The sequence below is a fragment of the Heptranchias perlo genome, chromosome 21, assembly GCF_035084215.1.
Source record: "Heptranchias perlo isolate sHepPer1 chromosome 21, sHepPer1.hap1, whole genome shotgun sequence".
Classification (NCBI taxonomy): Eukaryota; Metazoa; Chordata; class Chondrichthyes; order Hexanchiformes; family Hexanchidae; genus Heptranchias; species Heptranchias perlo.
Window position 1 is genome coordinate 12413044 of NC_090345.1, and position 20245 is coordinate 12433288.

The following is a 20245-nucleotide window of genomic DNA, read 5'->3' on the forward strand; positions in this document are numbered from 1 at the left end:
CTTGAACAATATCCTCCTCATCACTGCTCACATTGCTAGGCAATCTTCCTTTATATTTTAAAAAATTGATCTAATAAATTCTAAGTGGAAAAATGATCAAAATAGTTGACTAAAAAATATACAAAAGCACCTTTAAAAAAAATTTAATTTTGATGTTAAAAATTCGCAGAAAGAATTAGTCTAAGTTATAAAGCTTCTGAACATCAACACAAAAAGTAATATAGAGCCACCAAAATGTTACAAGCATGAAATATTTTATTTGTAAAAATTACATACTAAATCAAGGGGACATCATTACAGTTTCAGTAAGTATATTGTGGATGCTGTGTTCTCTGCCAAGTACGTTAATGGTACTTCAAAATGGCATTATTGTGCATGATAATGAATCTGTTTGCTTTAGTAAACCTCATTTTCTTAATCAGCCTACTGGTTGTGTTTCCTTGATGAGCCACTGCAGCGTCTCCAGCCTTCCCTGCTTCTCCAGCTCAGCTCCAATCACTTCTCTGCATGACCGATGGTAGAGGTTGACCCAATCACGCTGAAGGACAGTAATAAAGGTGGTGCGTTATTTATCATAAAATTAAACCATGATAAAACAAAGCTGTTGAGTGATTGCATCGCTGGTAATCCGTTAGGAGCACCAACAGCAGCTCATTTTTGAGACAACTGAAAAATGGAAAGTTTCACACTTTAGTGCTGGAACATGAAGTTTCAATGGTTGTGAAAATAAAGCCAGATGGTTTTCCCACACTCTAATGGGTGCCAGATGAATGTATAATTGATCTAATCACATATGCATCCACAGTATGTACTCTTTCGTGTCAAATAATTGCACACATTATAGGGATGAGTATGAGATTCCAACTTCGCACATGCCTCAAATGCATTGCAGGAAGTGACATTAGATTTTTTTTAATCCAATTATTTTTCTCTCAAAATCTGGAGTGCTATTTTAGGAAACTATAAAACTACAAGTTCAACACTTCAATTGTACATGCCCTATCATCTTACTCTCTATCCTATTTTTTTTAAGCTAATCTACAAAGCTAGGTGGGAAAGTAAGCTGTGAGGAGGTAAGTAGGTGGCAGATGGAGTATAATGTGGGGAAATGTGAGGTTATTCACTTGGGTAGGAAGAATAGAAAAACAGAATATTTTTTTAAAGGGTGAGAAACTATTAAATGTTGGTGTTCAGAGGGATTTGGGTGTCGTTGTACACAAAACACAGAAAATTAACATGCAGGTACAGCAAGCAATTGGAAGGCAAATGGTATGTTGGCCTTTAGTGCAAGGGGGTTGGAGTACAAGAGTAAGGAACTCTTGCTGCAATTGTACAGGGCTTTGGTATGACCACACCTGGAGTACTGTGTACAGTTTTGGTCTTCCTAACTATAGAAAGATATACTTGCCTTAGATGCGGTGCAACGAAGGTTCACTGGATTAATTCCTGGGATGAGAGGATTGTCCTATGAGGAGAGATTGAGTAGAATGGCCCTATACTCTCCAGAGTTTAGAAGAATGAGAGGTTATCTCATTGAAATGTCTAAGATTCTGAGAGGGCTTGACAGGGTAGATGCTAAGAATGTTTCCCCTGGCTGGAGACTCTAGAACTAGGGGGCATAGTCTCAGGATAAGGGGTCGGCCATTTAGGACTGAGATGAGGTGAAATTTCTTCATTCAGAGGGTTGCGAATCTTGTGGATGGTTAGTCATTGAGTATATTCAAGGCTGAGATCGATAGATTTTTGGTCTCGAAGAGAATCAAGGGTTATGGGGATCGGGCGGGAAAGTGGAGTTGAGGTCAAAGATCAGCCATGATTGGCTTATTGAATGGCGGAGCAGGCTCGAGGGGCCGTATGGCCTACTCCTGCACCTATTTCTTATTAGTTTAGTCTAAACTAATCTGTCTGTCCAATATCTCAGTTCCCTAAAGAACAAATTTTAAAACCATTCACTTTCATTCTTTCTTATTCCTCTTGGCTCTCACCATTCATTTCGGAGGTGGAACCCACTTTTTAAACTGTATGTTCATAGACTGAAAACTAGTTTTGAAGGTCATTTCAATCAACCAATTTAAACCTGCGAATGCAGATGTTGACATGGTCCTATCAACTCTGCAAGCTTGCTGGTGCCAAGAGCACCCAGACGACTCAACAAGTCTGCAGCACTTTAAGGATTAATCCAGATCAGGACATTGTCACCTCATCACTTCAAAAGACAGATTATTCATTAAAACTAAAACAAAAGTAATTATCAGAACAAAGCTCTACTTCACAGGGTTTGGTTCTCAAGTCTGCACTCCAGACAGAAATCATGTACTGCTTTAATGACACTATAATGGTATTAATATGGCTCCACCGCCTCTGCGATGACCACACATTACAAGCATCCAACCACTGCCATTGATGGGCAGTTGCTTCACAATGGCACGCATAGATAATTTCTAACAATTATAATGGGTCCTCACCTCTTTTTGTGTGAGTAACTCAACATTGATCATTTTGGCTTGAATTGGAACGAGAGTCAATGCTTCAAATCTCAGGCTCTCTCTGTTCAGATATCGGTACTAAACAAAAATAAAGGTTAGACTTAATGCAATGCATATTGTCTGTCATCACACACAGTACCAGCTCGCTTTTGCAATGAAAAGTTAGTTAGGTACATAACCTATGAGATACAAGGCATAATACAGCAGCAATCTAGAACAGGCAGCATACCTTACCTAGCAATAATAGAAAGTAACAAGCTTGTAATGATGTTGGATCCACACAATTGGCAAAAAAAATCTATCATCCTTTGTTAAATCTTTGAATACACACTTAATGCGTTTCTATTTATCCCAACTCCATGGGAGACCGGGAATCCGTCTGAATAACAGGATTGCAGAGATTACTACACTTGCTCCTGAATAGTACCCACTTTTGTTCCATTTAGTTATAATCATCCAAGTGACTGATTCACCTTTGATACTGGTTGCACGTTTGGACAAATCAATCAGTTTAAACTCAACATCTCATGCTGAGCATTCAGAGTCTATGGGTCTCCTGATTGGTTTTTAAGCAACAACTATTGCACTAGTAACTGTAGCCACATGTTGGAAAGTGCAGACTGTGATGAGGTCAAAGGGAACTGAATGGAAGGCCAGGTTAATGTTGAACAAAGATAGATTTTCTTAATTTTATTCTCCCCAAATTTTCTTTTCTTGCTGTTTGAAGGGGGGTAAATTCAGTGATCTGTGGAAACAATATTTCAGTCAGCGAGTGGTCAGTCTTTGGAACAAGCTCCCTAGGGAGACGGTGGAAGCATTTAAATGCAAATTAGATAGATTTCTGTCAGAAAATAAGATTTTGGGATACAGTCCATTAGTAATTTCAGACATGATGTGGGGTAAGTGTAGCAATGCTTGGGAGGAACAGGTAACTTTGGACCTATGGTTCCCAAAGCTCTGCACCATTGGAGTTTTCCTCGTGTCACATTTGGGTCTGTTGTAGACTAATTGATAAAGACTGATCGCTATGATTAGTCAACAGCTCCATCATCGTTGCATCATGCAAATATTGGGATGGACCATAGTCTTTTTTCATCGAGCTATTCCTATGTTCCATCTTTCCTGAAGATGGCAGCTCATGCTGGGGCACTCAGTGAGTAGCCATCCTTCGTGTGTGAACTCGACCACAGATATCGAAGGGAGGAAGTGGGAAAATTGAGTTATTTGACCTTGAGAAGCATGAAAGCCAAACCCAACACCTTCATTTAGTATTCACACGAGCACAATTCCAACAAGAGTCACTGGATTACAATCAGGAAAAAGAACCTTTCCTGATTTTTCCCTTTGCTGGCCTAGGAATGTTTCCATCAGATCCTTTCCCCCCAAGAAACTGATTGACAAGTGATCAATAAATTCTTCGACAACTTGCATTAATCCTTCTATTCTAACTGGTTACTTTTCAAATACAAACAGGGGAGGGGTGAGGAAAGAGATGGTTGAATAATTACAGTCTGGTAGCAAGCCTTTCCATTACAAGTTGACTGTTTATTTAATGAGGAGAGATGAAAAACTTCTGAGCACTTGAGATTTTTAAGCAACTTGTTCCACTGAAACGGCCATTAATTTTTTTTCAGCATCACAAATCTGATCTTTAATCAAGGACTACCAAAGTAAGAACAGAAAATGTCAGAAATAGACACCAGGTTAGTCAGCAGCTAAGAAAGATACATTAATACTTCGTCAGAATGGATCTGATGAACCATTACACTTGGAATGTCAATCTGTTTTCCACTTTCCAGTGCTGATTAATCTGCTGTGCATTTCCAGCATTTTTTAAATTTGGATTTCCAATATTCATGGGTTTTCTTTTTATCTTAGTGGTAGGAAAACAAAACACAGCTGTAGAGGCAAAACGTAACAGTCAAACAAATTATTTCATAACTTCAACGATGAAAGGACAGTCTGAGAAGAGGCAAATATTATAAAAGAATGCAAATGAACTAGAAATAGGGGATGTGCACAAGATAAAGTTAATATAAACGATTACTTCCTCCGAGTATTCTCCAAACAAAATTAATGACTTTGATATAAATTAATTGGAAGTCGAAGACAGGCTAATAAGGGCTCATAATAAATAAATTGTTTAGTTGATAGTTGATCATAAGGAGAGTAGATTGCAAGTTGTAAGGGTTTAAATATATGACTGAAATCCAGGCATTCAGACACCAATGTCCCAGAAGAGTCTACATTAAGCCCATTGCTGTTTCAACTACATGCTAATAATCTTCCATTAGAAGTAATTTTAATATCAGGACCTCTGCACTCAGGTGCTGTTTGCCTGTGTTGATGCAAAAACAAATCCCTGAAGTGGTTATCCAGAATATCCTAGGTAGATTGAAAAAAATTTGTACTGAAGTGAAGAATATGATGATAAAATCACAATAAAAGCCAACAGAAAGTTTCAAATCAAAGTGAGTGAACTGATTGCTCAGCGGGTAATTGCACTCGTGAGGCATGCAGCCACGCAGAGCAGGAAGCTCTCCATTTTAATCCTCGGTCTGTACTGTTTGCTCGTATCTGCTGAGCATCGATTGAAAGGGTGCGCTATAACAGACCTCACTGTCCTTGCTGGGGGTACGGGTGTGAGGTTTCACCCTCCATAGTCCACCAACATCAGCTGAGCAGCTTCAGACATGAAGAATCATTACTCGTGCAAGTTAGTGGAAGGCTGTCAATACCCCTGGAGTACCATGTCACCTTCTCCAGGAGGGAAGGGATAAAGAGAGTATGCAAAAAAAAAGTGCATCATGTTTGGCAACGATCAAGTCACCTTTTTCAAGAAGGTCATATCGATGGCAGCTATAAGAAACGGAAACTTGAAACAGACGGTGGTGACCTGTGTGTAACCCACACTATAAATGACCAAACATTGCCTGATTTGAGCCCTGCATCCAGCAGAGCAAGAAGTTCTATTTCCCAACACCTTCCTACTTGACTGTGATGTGAACAAATTCTGAGCATTTTTTCTACAAGGCGAAAGACAGAAGCTACGACGTGGATTAAATGGATTTGGACAACACCCAGCAGAGGTGAAGGGTAAGTCACTGGGATTCTAGTTACGGTCCACATTTAAAAAGATGAACCGTTCAAAATGAGAAGGAAACATCTGGGCTGGTGATCTACCTTGGTTTGTGCAGGAACTACAAGCATAATACTTTCAATCCGTATTCCAAAACTACCATCTTCATAATAGCCAGGCTCTAAATAAAGAGAAAACAATTTATCAGTTAATGTCCGACAGATATCAACATACTGTATCCATTAGTTATGTCAGATGGCCATTAATGCATGAAGAGCAAAAGGGGTATTGTTAATTCAGTTTTAATGCTTTGTCTCATTTTCTCACTATTAGCTTTGATAACAATGAAACATACTGAGTTATACATTATGGTCTTCTTGAAGCATTCCTTCCCATGATAGGATTCTTTTCTGTAACATGAATTTTAATCATTATTGCTCGTATAATTAAGCAATCAGTGATATCTAGCCAGGAAACAGAATGAAACGCAACAAACTCGAAGACTTGCTTTTGATGACTACTGCATTAACAGTTCAACTCCATTTGTTTTCAATTTTCTCTGAAGCCTTTGGTACTTTAATGCATCACTTTGCAAAGTACTATTAATTTGTAAAGTTGTGTAATGTTGTAGAATAGAATATATTATTAACACTGAATATCAAAAATCCTTGACTTAGTCGCCAAGAGCTTTAGTTGGTCCTGGACTCAAATACATTTGAACATGATTCCCCTGAAACGATTTCAATGTCACTAACTCTCAACCAGTCTACCAGAGGATTCTACCCCATCTCCAAGAGCAGGAAAGTTTAGCAAAACTAGTGCTACCCCCCTACACCTCCTCTAAGGACAAGTCAAGGTCTCTTTGACAGAAGCTGCAGGCTAGAATATGCTGGATACCTGGCTGAATGAAGAGGTAGAAAACAGAAGCTCGGAACAAACAGATAGAATAGGAGAGAATACAAATGAATTGGAAGATTAATCCCAGGGCTACTCTAATGCACATCTAGTGACTATTTCACAATAGCACTTGGGAGAAGATCCCAACAGTTGCCACACAGCCTTAGGAGAACAAGGAAGTGATGGGGGGAGATAAAACCCATCAAAGCTACAAATGACAAAGTATGTAATTGGAAAAAATGAGATTTCATCTTGTGTACAAAGAAATATATTTCATTTAATGTCTCCTCATATGATTTAACTTCACTGTGCCTTCTAACAAGATATAAAAGTATCTATTTATCATAAGGATTATTAGTGTAGATCAATTGTATAGATTGTCAGGAGTTGCTGTTTTGGGTATTCAACTGTTGACTATTTTGCTTATTTAATCTGTAAGTGAATTTGTCGCACACCTTGTGCAATGGCAGACATGATAGTTTTGCTCTTATCTGTCAAAATGCCCAAGCCAAAATAGAAAATGTCACAACGACTTTACATTAATCACATCTCAGTGACATCTCCAAGTGTTTCACATATAACAATTACTTCAAAGTGTAATGAACTGCTATTGTGTAGGCAAATGTGGCAGCTATTTTGCCCACAGCAAAACCCCACAAAATGAGATGAATGAACAGAATAATCTTAGACGAGGGAGACTGTTGGATAGGATAAGTCCAGAAATATCCTGGCATTCAGTTGGATCAAAAAAATTGAGGTTGCATTTCAAACTGTAACATTAAAAATGTGAATAATATTAAAAATACCCACCAGAAGTGTGTGTTTATATTAAACAAATTAACTGCATTTCAGCTCTTAAAGTTAATGCTATGTTTAAAGCACTAGTGTGCTTTAGTGGTAGGAAACAAGCTTTGCAAAAACAGGAGCCCATTATTTAGATGAAGAAAACCCGGGTTTGTTTACAATAAGATTAAATCCCGCAATGTATGGTCTCCATCATAATTCTGTAGTAATGTGTAATGTCACAGACTCCTCACCAGCACCAATGCCACTATGAAATAATTCAAGCCAATATGATGAATTAATCAACTCCTGACATTTCTGCTAAATACTGAACTGGTTGACAACGCCTACATTTATCTGCCAGCTCTGCGTCTCAAAAAACGTTACCATTTTGCTCAATAAAAAGTTTCCTTCTTGTTTATTCATCATAGGGAGGGGGAAGAGAGGAAGCAAAATTCCTTCTGCTGGGAACTCCCATTTTTAACTCATGAAGACTTTTGTCAGTCAAGCTATTGACAAGAGGAATTTCATTCCCTAGATGTCCATCATACTTCAGGCTATTTTAGATCTAGTATTATGTAATGAGACAGGATTAATTAATAATCTTATAATAAAAGGATCCTCTGGGGAAGAGTGATCATAATATGACAGAACTTCATATTGAGTTTGAGTGTGTTGTAGTTAAGTCCGAAACTAGGGTCTTAAATTTAAACAAGGACAATTATGTAGATATGAGGGGTGAGTTGGCTACGGTAGATTGGGGAATTAGATTAAAAGATATGACAGATAAGCAATGACAAACATTTAAAGAAGTAATTCATAATTCCCAACAAATATACATACCCTTGAGGAATAAAAACGCCACAGGAAAAGTGATCCAACCATGGCTAACCAGAGAAGTTATGGATAGTATTAGATTAAAAGAGGCTTACAATGTTGCCAAAAAGAGTAGTAGGTCTGAGGATTAGGAGGGTTTTAGATATCAGCAAAAGATAACCAAGAAATTGATAAAGAGGGAGAAAATTGAATATGAGGGTAAACTAGCAAGAAATATAAAAACAGATTATAAGAGCTTCTACAAGTATATAAAAAGGAAGAGATTAGCGAAAGTAAACGTGGGTCCCTTAGAGGCAGAGACCAGAGAAATTATAATGGGATTAAGGAAATGGCAGAGACTTTAAACACATATTTTATATCTGTCTTCACAGTAGAAGACACAAAAAATACCGGAAATAGTGGGGAACCAAGGGTCTAATGAGAGGGAGGAACTTAAAGTAATTAATATTAGTAAAGAAAAAGTTTTAGAAAAATTAATGGGACTAAAAGCTGACAAATCCCCTGGACCTGATGGGCCACATCCTAGGGTTTTGAAAGAGGTGGCTGCAGAGATAGTGGATGCATTGGTTTTAATCTTCCAGAATTCCCTAGATTCTAGAACAGTCCCCATGGATTGGAAGGTAGCAAATGTAACCCCGCTATTCAAGAAAGGAGGGAGAGAGAAAACAGGGAACTATAGGCCAGTTAGCCTAAACTCAGCAGTAGAGAAAATGCTAGAATCTATTATTAGGGATGTAGTAACAGGGCACTTAGAAAATCATATTATTAGGCAGAGTCAACATGATTTTATGAAAGGGAAAGCATGTTTGACAAATCTATTAGAGTTTTTTGAGGGTGTAACTAGCAGGGTAGATAAGGGGGAACCAATGGATGTAGTATATTTGGATTTTCAAAAGGCACTCGATAAGGTGCCACATAAGAGGTTGTTACACAAGATTAGGGCTCATGGGATGGGGGGTAATATATTAGCATGGATTGAGGATTGGTTAACGGACAGAAAACAGAGAGTAGGAATAAACGGTCATTTTCAGGTTGGCAGGTTGTAACTCGTGGGGTGCCGCAGGGATCGGTGCTTGGGCCTCAGCTGTTTACAATCTATATTAATGACTTAGATGAAGGGATTGAGTATAATGTATCCAAGTTTCCAGATGATACAAAGGTAGGTGGGAAAGATTTGAGGAGGATGCAAGGGGTCTGCAAATGGATATCGACAGGTTAAGTGAGTGGGCAAGAAGGTGGCAGATGTAGTATAATGTGGGGAAATGAGAGGTTATTCACTTTGGTAAAAAAAATAGAAAAACGGAATATTCTTTAAAATGGTGAGAAACTATTAAATGTTGGTGTTTAGGGGGATTTGGGTGACCTTGTACATGAAACACAGAAAGTTAACACGCAGGTACAGCAAGCAATTAGGAAGTCATTTGGCATGTTAGCCTTTATTGTAAGGGGGTTGGAGTACAAGAGTAAGGAAGTATTGCTGCAACTGTACAGGGCTTTGGTGAGACCACACCTGGAGTAGTGTGTGCAGTTTTGGTCTCCTTACCTAAGGATGGATATACTTGCCTTAGCGGGTTGCGACGAAGGTTCACTAGATTGATTCCTGGGATGAGAGGGCTGTCCTATGAGGAAAGATTGAGTAGAATGGGCCTGTACTCTCTGGAGTTTAGAAGAATGAGAGGTGATCTCATTGAAACATATAAGATTCTAAGAGGGCTTAACAGGCTAGATGCTGAGAATGTTTCCCCTGGCTGGAGAGTCTAGAATTAGCGGACATAGTCTCAGGATAAGGGTCGGACATTTAGGACTGGGATGAGGAGGAATTTCTTCACTGAGAGGGTCGTGAATATTTGGATTTCAGAGTATAACAATTTTTATACTTCACACAGATTAAAGGACCTTTTTGATATCCATTACACGTGGTAAGTTTGACAAATAGCACATGGTCGATGGTGGCTTGGACAATCCAAGCAGCTTTGTGATTACTGCAAAAGGAAGGAGCTATCAAGGACATTGTTGAATGGGTTGCATATCCCCACTGTCAGGCCCTGTGGACTTGTCTCAATCTTGGAACTTAGCCGACCTATTTTCCTGGTCTTTCCGGTCCCCCACCTGTTAATCAGATACACCACGGTTCAACTCGTATGTCACCTTTACTCACCGTCACTCAGAATCATTCCAGCCTCAAGAGGCTCATCTGCAAACGTTTTGTAGCTAATACTGCAAGGCCCTTCGTGAACATTGAGAAAAGATCCAACTCCATGTCCCGTGCCGTGGAGGTAATCCAAACCTTGATCCCAAAGGGCAGCCCTTGCAAATGAGTCGAGGAGGTGCCCTGGTAGGAAGAAGCATAGCAGAAGTGAACATACTGTGGTGTCGTGCATAACCCCCTCCCCCACCTAATGTGTTGAAGGAGACCCCAGGAAGGAAATTTGTGAGGCGCTGGCTTTTGTTGGAGATTCTTCACAAAGCACTGATGAGGTTCTGAACCAGGCGAGTCTACAACTGTGGAGCTCTATTAAGTAAATAGGCCATTTGCCAGAAAAAAAAATGATTGATTTATCTGGTTTATAGCACTGGCAACATGTGATGAAAAATCAGAAGATCACAAAGAACTTTGACCCAGCGCAGCAGTTTCCGACATTGCAGCTGACAGCTGCTCCAGCTCATTGACAGCCGGCCCCTGTCACTCACATCTGGCTGCTTAGTCTCCTGCTAACCCAAGACTGCTGTTTTTAAAGTTTTGTCAGCCAGTGTGCCGGCAGAACAGATGAGTCAGCTTTGACGTTAGGTGAAGCCGCTGTCTTCGCTCCCCGCCACACACCCCGCCCCCTTGCCACTGATTCCAACCCCCACCACTACCTCAGGCTAAACCGCCCTGTCCATAATCATCGTGCTCTGTTTAACCCTGAGCTGAGCTTCAAATCCCACATTCTATCCATCAATTCAGGCTCAACAACATTGCCCGTCTCAGTCCCTCTGCTGCTGAAACCACTCATAGATGCCTTCATCATTTCAAAGCTCCAAAGCTCTCCTTGCTGGCCTTCCACCTTCCATAATCTACAACTTGCCCAAAAGCTCTGCCACATGTATCCTCTGTCCCACATAAGGTCCTGCTCAATCATCACCCCTGTATTCGCTGACCCACACTGGGCTTCAGTCGTGGAGGTGGGGGGGGGTCCCCCAATATTTTAAACTTTTGTTCTGAACTTACTCCAACGTGAACAATTTTGATCAATTAGCAAACAAAATTTAAAAACTTGTACCACAAAGTCAATATGCCCCGGCCTCCCCACTTGATATTATTTCTTGTAGGTAGAAGAAATTAGCCTTCATTTATAATACTGCCGTCTGCACCAAATATCTTACCTTTAGTACCACTTGGGAAAACTGCCGAACCCAGACAGATATGTCCCTTCAACACATAAGTAAAGCACTCCTGAAGGAAACAAAGGGCACATATAAGAGAAGATAAAATATACCCTACCACAAACATGTTTCATAGTTGCTGTGAAGTTCTGAAAGTTTTAATTTTAAGAAATAATCACATGAATTTGACCAGATGACATACTGGATACAGAATGTCCCTCTAATCAGCTATCCACAAAACTGCTGCAATAATAATTATTGATCCTCTCAGGACACTGAGGCACACTGATGGTCACAAAAACTAGTCAAAAACTAAACCTCACAAAGCTCCAGAGGTTATTTATAAACATTAGAGACCAAGGACAGATATCAAAGCAACTGTCTAGACTAGACGGTGGTAAAACTGCACAATCGTCACTCTGGCAATTTAGGACACGTACTTGTGGCAATCTGCTACAGCCGCCTTACTGCGGTCACCTAATCACAGATGTAAACCTGTGCAAACATTGCTAACCCTCTGCTAACCTTGCCAACCAGCTGACTGACTAGTGGATAGCCACGCATGCAAATGAGTCACTTGTTAACCAGGTCACTGACGTTAGTTAAGAAAACCTTCTATCTGACGCTCTCCAAAGAAACGGCTACTTACTCACAGTCTCCAAAAAAAGGATAAAACTAATCATGAACTCTCCTTAATGTCACGGGGTGGGGAATGTCTAGCCGAGGGCAGACGCAATATTACTTAATTGAGGGTAAAAAAATAACTTTAGCAGCTTCATAGAATCAGAGACTTGTTACAGCACAGAAGGAGGCCAGTCGGCCCATCGAGCCCGCACAGGCTCTTTGTAAGAGCAGTGGAGTAGCATGCTTCAGTTTTACCCAAAATACCCTCAAACTAAAGATGTTGCTGGAAGCAGATAGGATGCTTCCTCTTCAACTCCCCCAACCAAGAACTTATGCAATTAACTGGTCAATGCTACGTTGGTGTTCACAAACAGGGTAACGTACCTTCTCGTACTCAGTGGGAGTACCAAAATGCATTGTGCGTGTGACATCTGTAGTTCCATCCCTAGTTGAAGCACAAACAGCAGCTTATACTTTTATGAAGAACTGGCAATCTAAACATCATGAAACAAAGAACTAAATGCTTCACTCGTATTTACAATTATAGAAGGCTGCATTTCAAAGCTGCAAGATCCCACAATGTTAGATAATCTACAAGGCGATACTGATCTCCATATTATTTTAAAGAATGAAAAAACAATTTGCACTTATCGACGGCCTTTATCGACCTGAAACGTTAACCCTGTTTCTTTCTCCACAGATGCTGCCTGACTTGCTGAGTATTTCCAGCATTTTCTGTTTTTATTTCAGATTTCCAGCATCCGAAGTATTTTGCTTTTGATTACGTGCTTTTGAAGTATAGTCACTGTTGTAAAGTAGGGAAAACGAAGCAGCCAATTTGTGCATGGCAAGGTTCCACAAACGGCAATGAGATAAACGACCAGATAATCTATTTTTAATGATGTTGGTTGAAGGATAAATATTGGCCAGGGCAGCGGGAGAACTCCCCTGCTCTTCTTTGAATAGTGCCATGGGATCTTTTACGTCCACCTGAGAGGGCAGGTAGGACCTCGCTTCAACATCTCATATGAAAGACAGCACCTCTTGTGCAGCACTCCTTCAGTACTGTCCTGGAGTGTCAACCTAGATTATGTGCTCAAGTCTCTGGAGTGGGGCTTGAACCCATGACCTCTGATTCAAAAGCAAGAGTGCTACTAGACGTTCAGACTGCACACACAGATTATCATCATGCCATGGAGGAAGATGTGAAACACCCAAGGACATTATCCCTCTTCATGAAAACCTCATTCTGGGCCCCGTCTTTATTTCTTTCATAGGAGACAGCAATGGGGAAACCCCAAACAACAGCAAGAGTACTAAATACCTAAAGCAATAAAATGGCTTCCCACCACATCAGATCAGAAGAGAATTGAGGGATCGGCAGGGAAGAGTTTGTAAGCAGAGGCTGACCTTCTTTCAAAGAGTGAAGGAGACTGCATTTAAGGTTGGTAATTCTCTTGTGTTGAACTTCTGAATGCCAAGAGTACACCGAAGTAGTACATCACGATGTAGTCAGTGTTCAATTCTCCCACTTTTACATTCAAAGCGGTTAAATTGTTTTCACTCAACACACCTGACTCTGCTGTTATATGGAGCCCCATAATCAATAAACACAAGGGACCTTCGTCTAAATATGCATTGTTAAAATTGGTGCCCTCACCCCAATTATAGAATTGTGGATCCACATTTTCATGGGTCTACAATGCCACCAAGCGAAAGGAACCAGACATGTTTAAATTATGAACTATAGCCAACCAAGGGAGACCCACCTAAAGGTGGCATGAGACAATGGAATTCTCCACCTCATTGTGAATATGGACATCTGCCCTTACAGATTTCTTTACTTTCCACTGTCAATTGGAAGCACTCTCACCTCTGAACCGAAGTCTATGGGTTCAAATCCCACTCTAGGACTTCAGCACATAACCTAAGACATTACTTCAGTGCAGTAATTAGGGAGTGATCCATCATCATAGGTGCCATATTTCAAATGAGACTTCAAATCAAGGCATCGTCTGCCTGTGCAGGTGGATGTTAAAGATCCCATAGCACTATTTAAAGAAAAGCAGGAGTTCTCTTGGTGTCCTGGCCAACATTTCTCCCTCAATCAAAACAGATTAATAGGTCAGTCATCTCAATGATATTTGTGGGATCTTGCTGTGCACAAATTGACTTATCTACATAACAGTGCATTTCAAAAGTTGTTTGTGTGAAGCACTTGGAGATGTTTCTCAATGATGTGATATATGGTGCTATAAAAATGCAAGTCTTTCTTTTCCCCAAGGAAATAACTTAACTTGCATATAGGTCACACCCCTAAATAATTTTTGCTTTATTAAAAAGTGCAGCCTTCGTGCAAATTAATTTAATATGATGTCTTACCTGTACTGGGCACCAGAATCCAAAAGGTAGATTTCATGCTCTGATAAAGTTCTGTTTGTCTGTGAGGTGGGCCTAAAAATGACAAAACAAGTTCAAAATTTAAATAATCTTCCAAGTACAAGTATGTTGTTACGTATACCACACACAGAATTTCCCTGTAACAGGAACATGAGTAGGCCATTCAGCCCCTCGAACCTGTTTCGCCATTCAATTAGATCATTGCTGATCTGTATCTTGACTCCATTTACCCGCCTTGGTTCCGTATCCTTTAATACCCTCAACTAACAAAAATCTATTGCACATTACTTGCTGGTAAATGCAATAATGATGCATTAAGAAGTGCAGTACATAGCTCAGTTGGTAATCGTAGCACGTTGTTTGATACTGAGCAATACAGACCCAGAAAGCCCCAAGTTTAAACCTAACTCTGCTGAATTTGCTGATCTCAATTGGGTGGCTGAGATTGAGATCAGCAAAAAAGCTGTTGAGACTAGGTCAGCTGAAAATTTCAGAACTGAGATTGATAGATTTTTATTAGACAAGGGTATTAAGGGTTACGGAACCAAGGTGAGTTCTAACTGGAAGTTTAGATACAGATACAGTCAGGATACAGATCAGCCATGATCTAACTGAATGGTGGAACAGGCTCGAGGGGCTGAATGGCCTACTCTTGTTCCTACTAAGAATGTTCCCATATATCCTAAAACCCAACCCCCTGGTTTTAAACATTTTTACCTTGCAGCATTAATGTGGCTAAAGCAACATCACAACAACTACTCAATCTATGCATTAATTCTTTACCTGTAGTGAATTATTGCACTGTTTGGACCTGTGCTGGAGATAGTGGAAAAACTCAAGTCTACGAATTTCTCTTGTTGCCTGCAAAACATTAATAAAGGGGTTTAAAAAAAGCAGTTAATTTTGAAACCCATTCTTCAACCACAGAACTCAATACCAAATACATTGCAAAATGTTCTCAAAATAATTGACCAGTTTTTAATATAAGTCTTGTATTTTATTCAACTATCCAATTTCACAATTCCAAAATCTACTCCAAACCTACATGGTGGGCTTTATTTATTAAGAAAATATAGCTGATCAAAAAGGGAGTACTGTCAATTCCTCTTAATTCAAAGCATCTGATCAATTCAAGATTTTAGCACCAAAAACCCATTTTGCTTTGTTACTTACATTGCTTATTTCAAATTATTGGATAATGAAATGTTTTGGTGCAAAAAAAAAGCTTGAAATTATGAGTAGACTGTAGATGGAAAGTGTGATCTAACATGTAATGTACTGGGCCGGATTCTGCTGTGAGCGGTGAACGAACATTGCCAGCTGCTCGTTAGACTTGCAATTGCCCATCGACTTTCTATGTGCTTTTACACAGCAAGTTACTGTAAGTTAGAGACCCATTCAGCACGGCGCCCTCTATAGGGCATCTGGGGCCTGTGTGAACAGGGCAAGCAGCTGTGGATCTCCTTAACCAGATTCGTTAATGAGCAGCGCAGAGACTGAACCAGGAAGTGTAAGTTAGAATAGTGAATTCAATGTTAAATCAGGTACAGAAAGTGAAATAAAGGGGGCGATTTTAAACCCCAAGAACAGGTGGGTTGAGGGCAGGTGGGAGTTGAAAATAGTTGTTTTTTTGGATCACAACCACAAAATGTTCCGACTTTGCATTCCCAGTGCAAAGCCTGTACTTTTCCACGCTGACATTAAACCTGGAAATAAAGCCGGGTGGCGGTCGCGACCCAAAAAACAACTGTTTTCAACTCCTACCCGCCCCCAACCCACCCATTCTTGGGGTTTAAAATCACCCCCGAAGAGAGGGAAAGAAAGATTGGTATAAGAGACAGATAAAAGAGGCCGAAAAGTAAGAAAAAAAATTTTATTTAAATTTTTTTCTAAAAATGTCCAACAATAATTAAAAGTCGAAGGAATGAGACTCCAAACTTGTAAACATTAATTTTCAGTGCCAAAGAGATTGTTTGACAGTAATTAAGACTTGTCACGCCATTAAAAGGAAAGGACAAGCCCTAACTCTTTTCGGCGAGTTTAGTCCGTATCTATGAGGTAAGTACAGGAACTTCACGCCGTTCAATATATTTGAATGGTGAGTCAGCCGGCGAGATGCCATTTTCGCGCAGCTTTTGGAGGAGGAGCGCATCTCAAACAGCAACTTCCGATTTCCGCGTTTAACTACGCACGTGCAGTCGCGGGAAGTTACTGTTCGATTTGCACATAAATAACGGTGAGCACTGTTAGCCTCACCATTATTTTTACAGCAAAAGTGTTGGACTCTAGTTACGTGGCTAGACTGGAGAAGCTGGGGTTGTTCTCCTTGGAACAGAGACGGTTGCGAGGAGATTCGACAGAGGCATTCAAAATCATGAAGGGTCTAGGCAGAGTAGATAGAGAGAAACTGTTCCCATCGGTGGAAGGATCAAGAACCAAAGAACACAGATTTAAGGTGATCGGCAAAAGAACCAAAGGTGACATGAGGAAAAGCTTTTTTACACAGCGCATGGTTAGGATCTGGAATGCACTACCAGAGAGGGTGATGGAGGCAGATTCAGTCATGGCCTTCAAAAGGGAACTGGGATAAGTACTTAAAAGGAAAAAATTTGCAGAGCTACGGGGAAACGGCGGGGGAGTGGGGCTAGCTGGATTGCTCTTGCATAGAGCCGGCGTGGGCTTGATGGGCTGAATGGCCTCCTTCCGTGCTGTAACCTTTCTATGATTCTAAAATCTGGCCCATTAATTATTTGATTCCCCCCTCCATCTCATGCCACTCTTTCTGGGCCAGGCACCTACCGCAACAGGCAACAGACAGGAGGCTGGCTTCCAGACCTCCACCCAAGTAGCTTTATAATTCAGCGCAGGAAGGTGCTCAAGAATGACCTGTGCATTTCTCCCTTCAGTATTCCCTTCTTTGCTGCGCTTAACACTCTACTCAGCTAATATTGTTAATTCCCAATGGGGTAAGACTTCTTTTGTGTGTAACAACATCGTGAAGAACAAAATTACAATTTTGCTTCACTTAAGTGTCTAGAGAAAATCTTACTCTCATGTGGGGAATTGCGAGTGTAAACCTATGTCCTATTGCTCCTCAGCACTCTGCGTTGCAGCGCCATCAGGTAATACAGAGATTATAAACAACAAGTGGCCAAAATTCAATCTCATTCTTGGAGAAGCTTCATAAACCTCACTAATTTTACACTGCAGGATAGGATATCACCAGAAAAAACTGAAATACACGCTGCACCTCACTGCCAACGATCACCCTATCTTCAAATTTACAAACAGGATATTTAGCACGCTGAGCTTAGAGAAAGCTCAGCTGCGACAGTCGAGCAGCCAGCTTATCCTTCCCGAGGAGGCCGACATATGGAAAATGGTCACTTGGGCAAGGTACCAATGGGTACCTGGGGATCCATGATATCACGTCGCAGAGTGGGTCAGTGCTTTGAGAGGAGAGGAGAGGAAATTGGGTTGGGGGTGGGGGGGGGGGGGTTCGGGTGGTGGGGGGGGGGGTTCGGGTGGTGGGGGGGGGGGTGGGGGGAAGAAGAGCTTACAGCAGGATAATAACAGAAGGTCCAATCTTTTGGTCTTCATGTCCCACTTAGGTGCATACTGTGGATTCTCCCTTGTAAGGTTTAAATCAACGTTCTCATTAGTTTGCACATATCTTAAGTGGCTGATACAATCAGATCTTGGTATTCTGATTTAATGTGACAAAAGCTCTGAGAACAACCCTGTCCAAACCTCCAGGCTCACAAAATGCAAACATGTCAAACCAGCAAATGTTAATATAGGTGCAAATAGATCTGAGCTGCCTGAGCTTGAAGAGATGAAGAGCCAGATAGTTTAGAGATCTTTGATGTACACACTGGCTAATTATCCAGGGCCGCTGACTTAAAATGAACGATTAAGTCAAATTCCATTTTTATTACCTGAAACTGACATCTTGAGAATCACATTCTGTCCGTTAATAATTAGAGTAGCTGTTTATTGGTGACTGAAATGTCATTATGGATTTTATTTCAATGTTTGAAAACAAATTTTTGTTTTCATTTCAACGTTTCTAGAGCTTTGAGATCATATTGCGTGATTTCATTCAAATGCAGTGACCTTAAAATTAGCAAACTTGCACTGGTGAGAACCAGGGTACGGACGACAAAATCACAATCTGAAGAAGACTTTTCACTAATGTTCATAACTAGTGAAACGGCAACAGATGGAATTGGTTGTTCCATAAAATAATTCACTTACAGGGATAAACTTACGGCACACAGGTTGCAGCATTAAGCCTTACCTGCGGAATTCAGCTGCTTTATCTGAAGCATCTAGTTCAGTGACGTTGCCTTTTGGAACCTGTAACATTGTAATTTTAGTAGATATTTCAGAATCAATGGAAGTGCTAAAAAAAAATCAATTGTATAAAAAGTGTATCTCAGTCTAATTGATGATTTTATTACAATTATCCTGCGGTTGCCACACGATGATATACATTACATTCATAGTATACGCTGTACATGGTTTAGTATACATGGTACAGTATACATGGTGCCTTGTGATAGTGCAGGAGCTCTGCTGAGTGACTGAGAATGTGGAAGACCCTGGGGACCATTTCCAGAAATAACACTGGTGCTGATATGTACAATGGTAAAGTTTCTTACCTTCTTCTCAAGCCAGGCAAACAGCTCACAGAGAGCCACGGCATCTTTAATCTAGCATTTAGAAACAAAAAAAGAACAGTTCATTCCCAACAATTTCTTCTGTGCTGGTTTGCTTCTTCGTTTCTTTTCCAAATAAAATTTACAGTTTATTTTACTAGACAAGGTGGGGCAAACCCGGTCAGCCCTGTGTCATCCCCCCAATGGCCTCAACCTGACCCTGAAACATGTAACAATAGAAATTTCAAGTAAGAAAAATGTCTTAGAAGTGTTTTACAGTGCAGAGAAAAAAAGTGAAAGTGGTTGGAGAGCTGAGAGCACTTCAAATGGAAGGGTTTATAAGAAGCTTCTGAAAGCTTCATGCCTGATTAGTCCAAAGACCCAATTATTTAAAAGATCAACTTCAATTAGTAAAGAGAAAGGCATTTATACAGTGCCTTTCACGACCTCAAGATATCCCAAAGCGCTCTACAGCCAATGAAGTACTTTTTTTTGAAGTGTAGTCACCATTTTAATGTAGGTAAAGTGTCAGCCAATTTGCACAGAGCAAGATCCCACAAGCAACAATGTGATAATGACCAGATAATCTGGCTATAATAACTAGCAATAATGAGGGCAGATAATGTACAAAGCACACGCAAAACATTTAAGGTCATCTACATTTGTTCAAACGGGATAAAAATTTAGAGATGACTGCAAGCATAAATATACTAAATTTAAACTTTGAGAGTTCACTTAATACTCACATGAGCTCGCCTCATGCCTTCAATTTCTGTTGCATTCTTCAGAGCTTTCACAATGCAGATAGGAGTGTAAATAGTCTGCAGTCTAAGCATCTGTTAAGATGATCAAAGCAAGTAGCTTATTTTTGCACTATAATTCCAACGAACATGGAGTGATACAGTGGAACAGTGACCAAAAAGTATTTAAAGAACAATAGGGGTGATTTTAATTTTTAGCGATAGTGTAAAATGGGTGATAATCGTTATACACTTCTCCCCATTTTCCCCTGGAGAGTTGTATAAGACCAGGGGGGGGGAGGGGGAAAGAGAAGAGAAGTTGAAGAAAACCGAAAAAAGAAACAATCCCAAAATTCACATAGAGGATATTCC

At 40.2% G+C, this 20245-nt stretch overlaps 1 protein-coding gene across 2 annotated transcripts in view; it reads right to left on the reverse strand.

The window, feature by feature from the left end:
- Window positions 1-233: 233 nt before the first annotated feature.
- The window catches only part of xpnpep1 (X-prolyl aminopeptidase (aminopeptidase P) 1, soluble), a 50253-nt gene continuing 30241 nt past the window's right edge, over window positions 234-20245 (reverse strand). For both annotated transcript variants that reach the window (XM_068002096.1, XM_068002097.1), the window contains 11 exons: window positions 19880-19969; window positions 19137-19187; window positions 18773-18831; window positions 15256-15333; window positions 14455-14526; window positions 12457-12517; window positions 11449-11518; window positions 10241-10414; window positions 5670-5746; window positions 2466-2564; window positions 234-538 (listed from right to left, as the gene is read on the reverse strand). In XM_068002096.1, the coding sequence (XP_067858197.1) occupies window positions 419-538; window positions 2466-2564; window positions 5670-5746; window positions 10241-10414; window positions 11449-11518; window positions 12457-12517; window positions 14455-14526; window positions 15256-15333; window positions 18773-18831; window positions 19137-19187; window positions 19880-19969 (951 nt within the window). In that variant the 3' untranslated portion in view covers window positions 234-418. The remainder of the gene's footprint in view (window positions 539-2465; window positions 2565-5669; window positions 5747-10240; window positions 10415-11448; window positions 11519-12456; window positions 12518-14454; window positions 14527-15255; window positions 15334-18772; window positions 18832-19136; window positions 19188-19879; window positions 19970-20245) is intronic.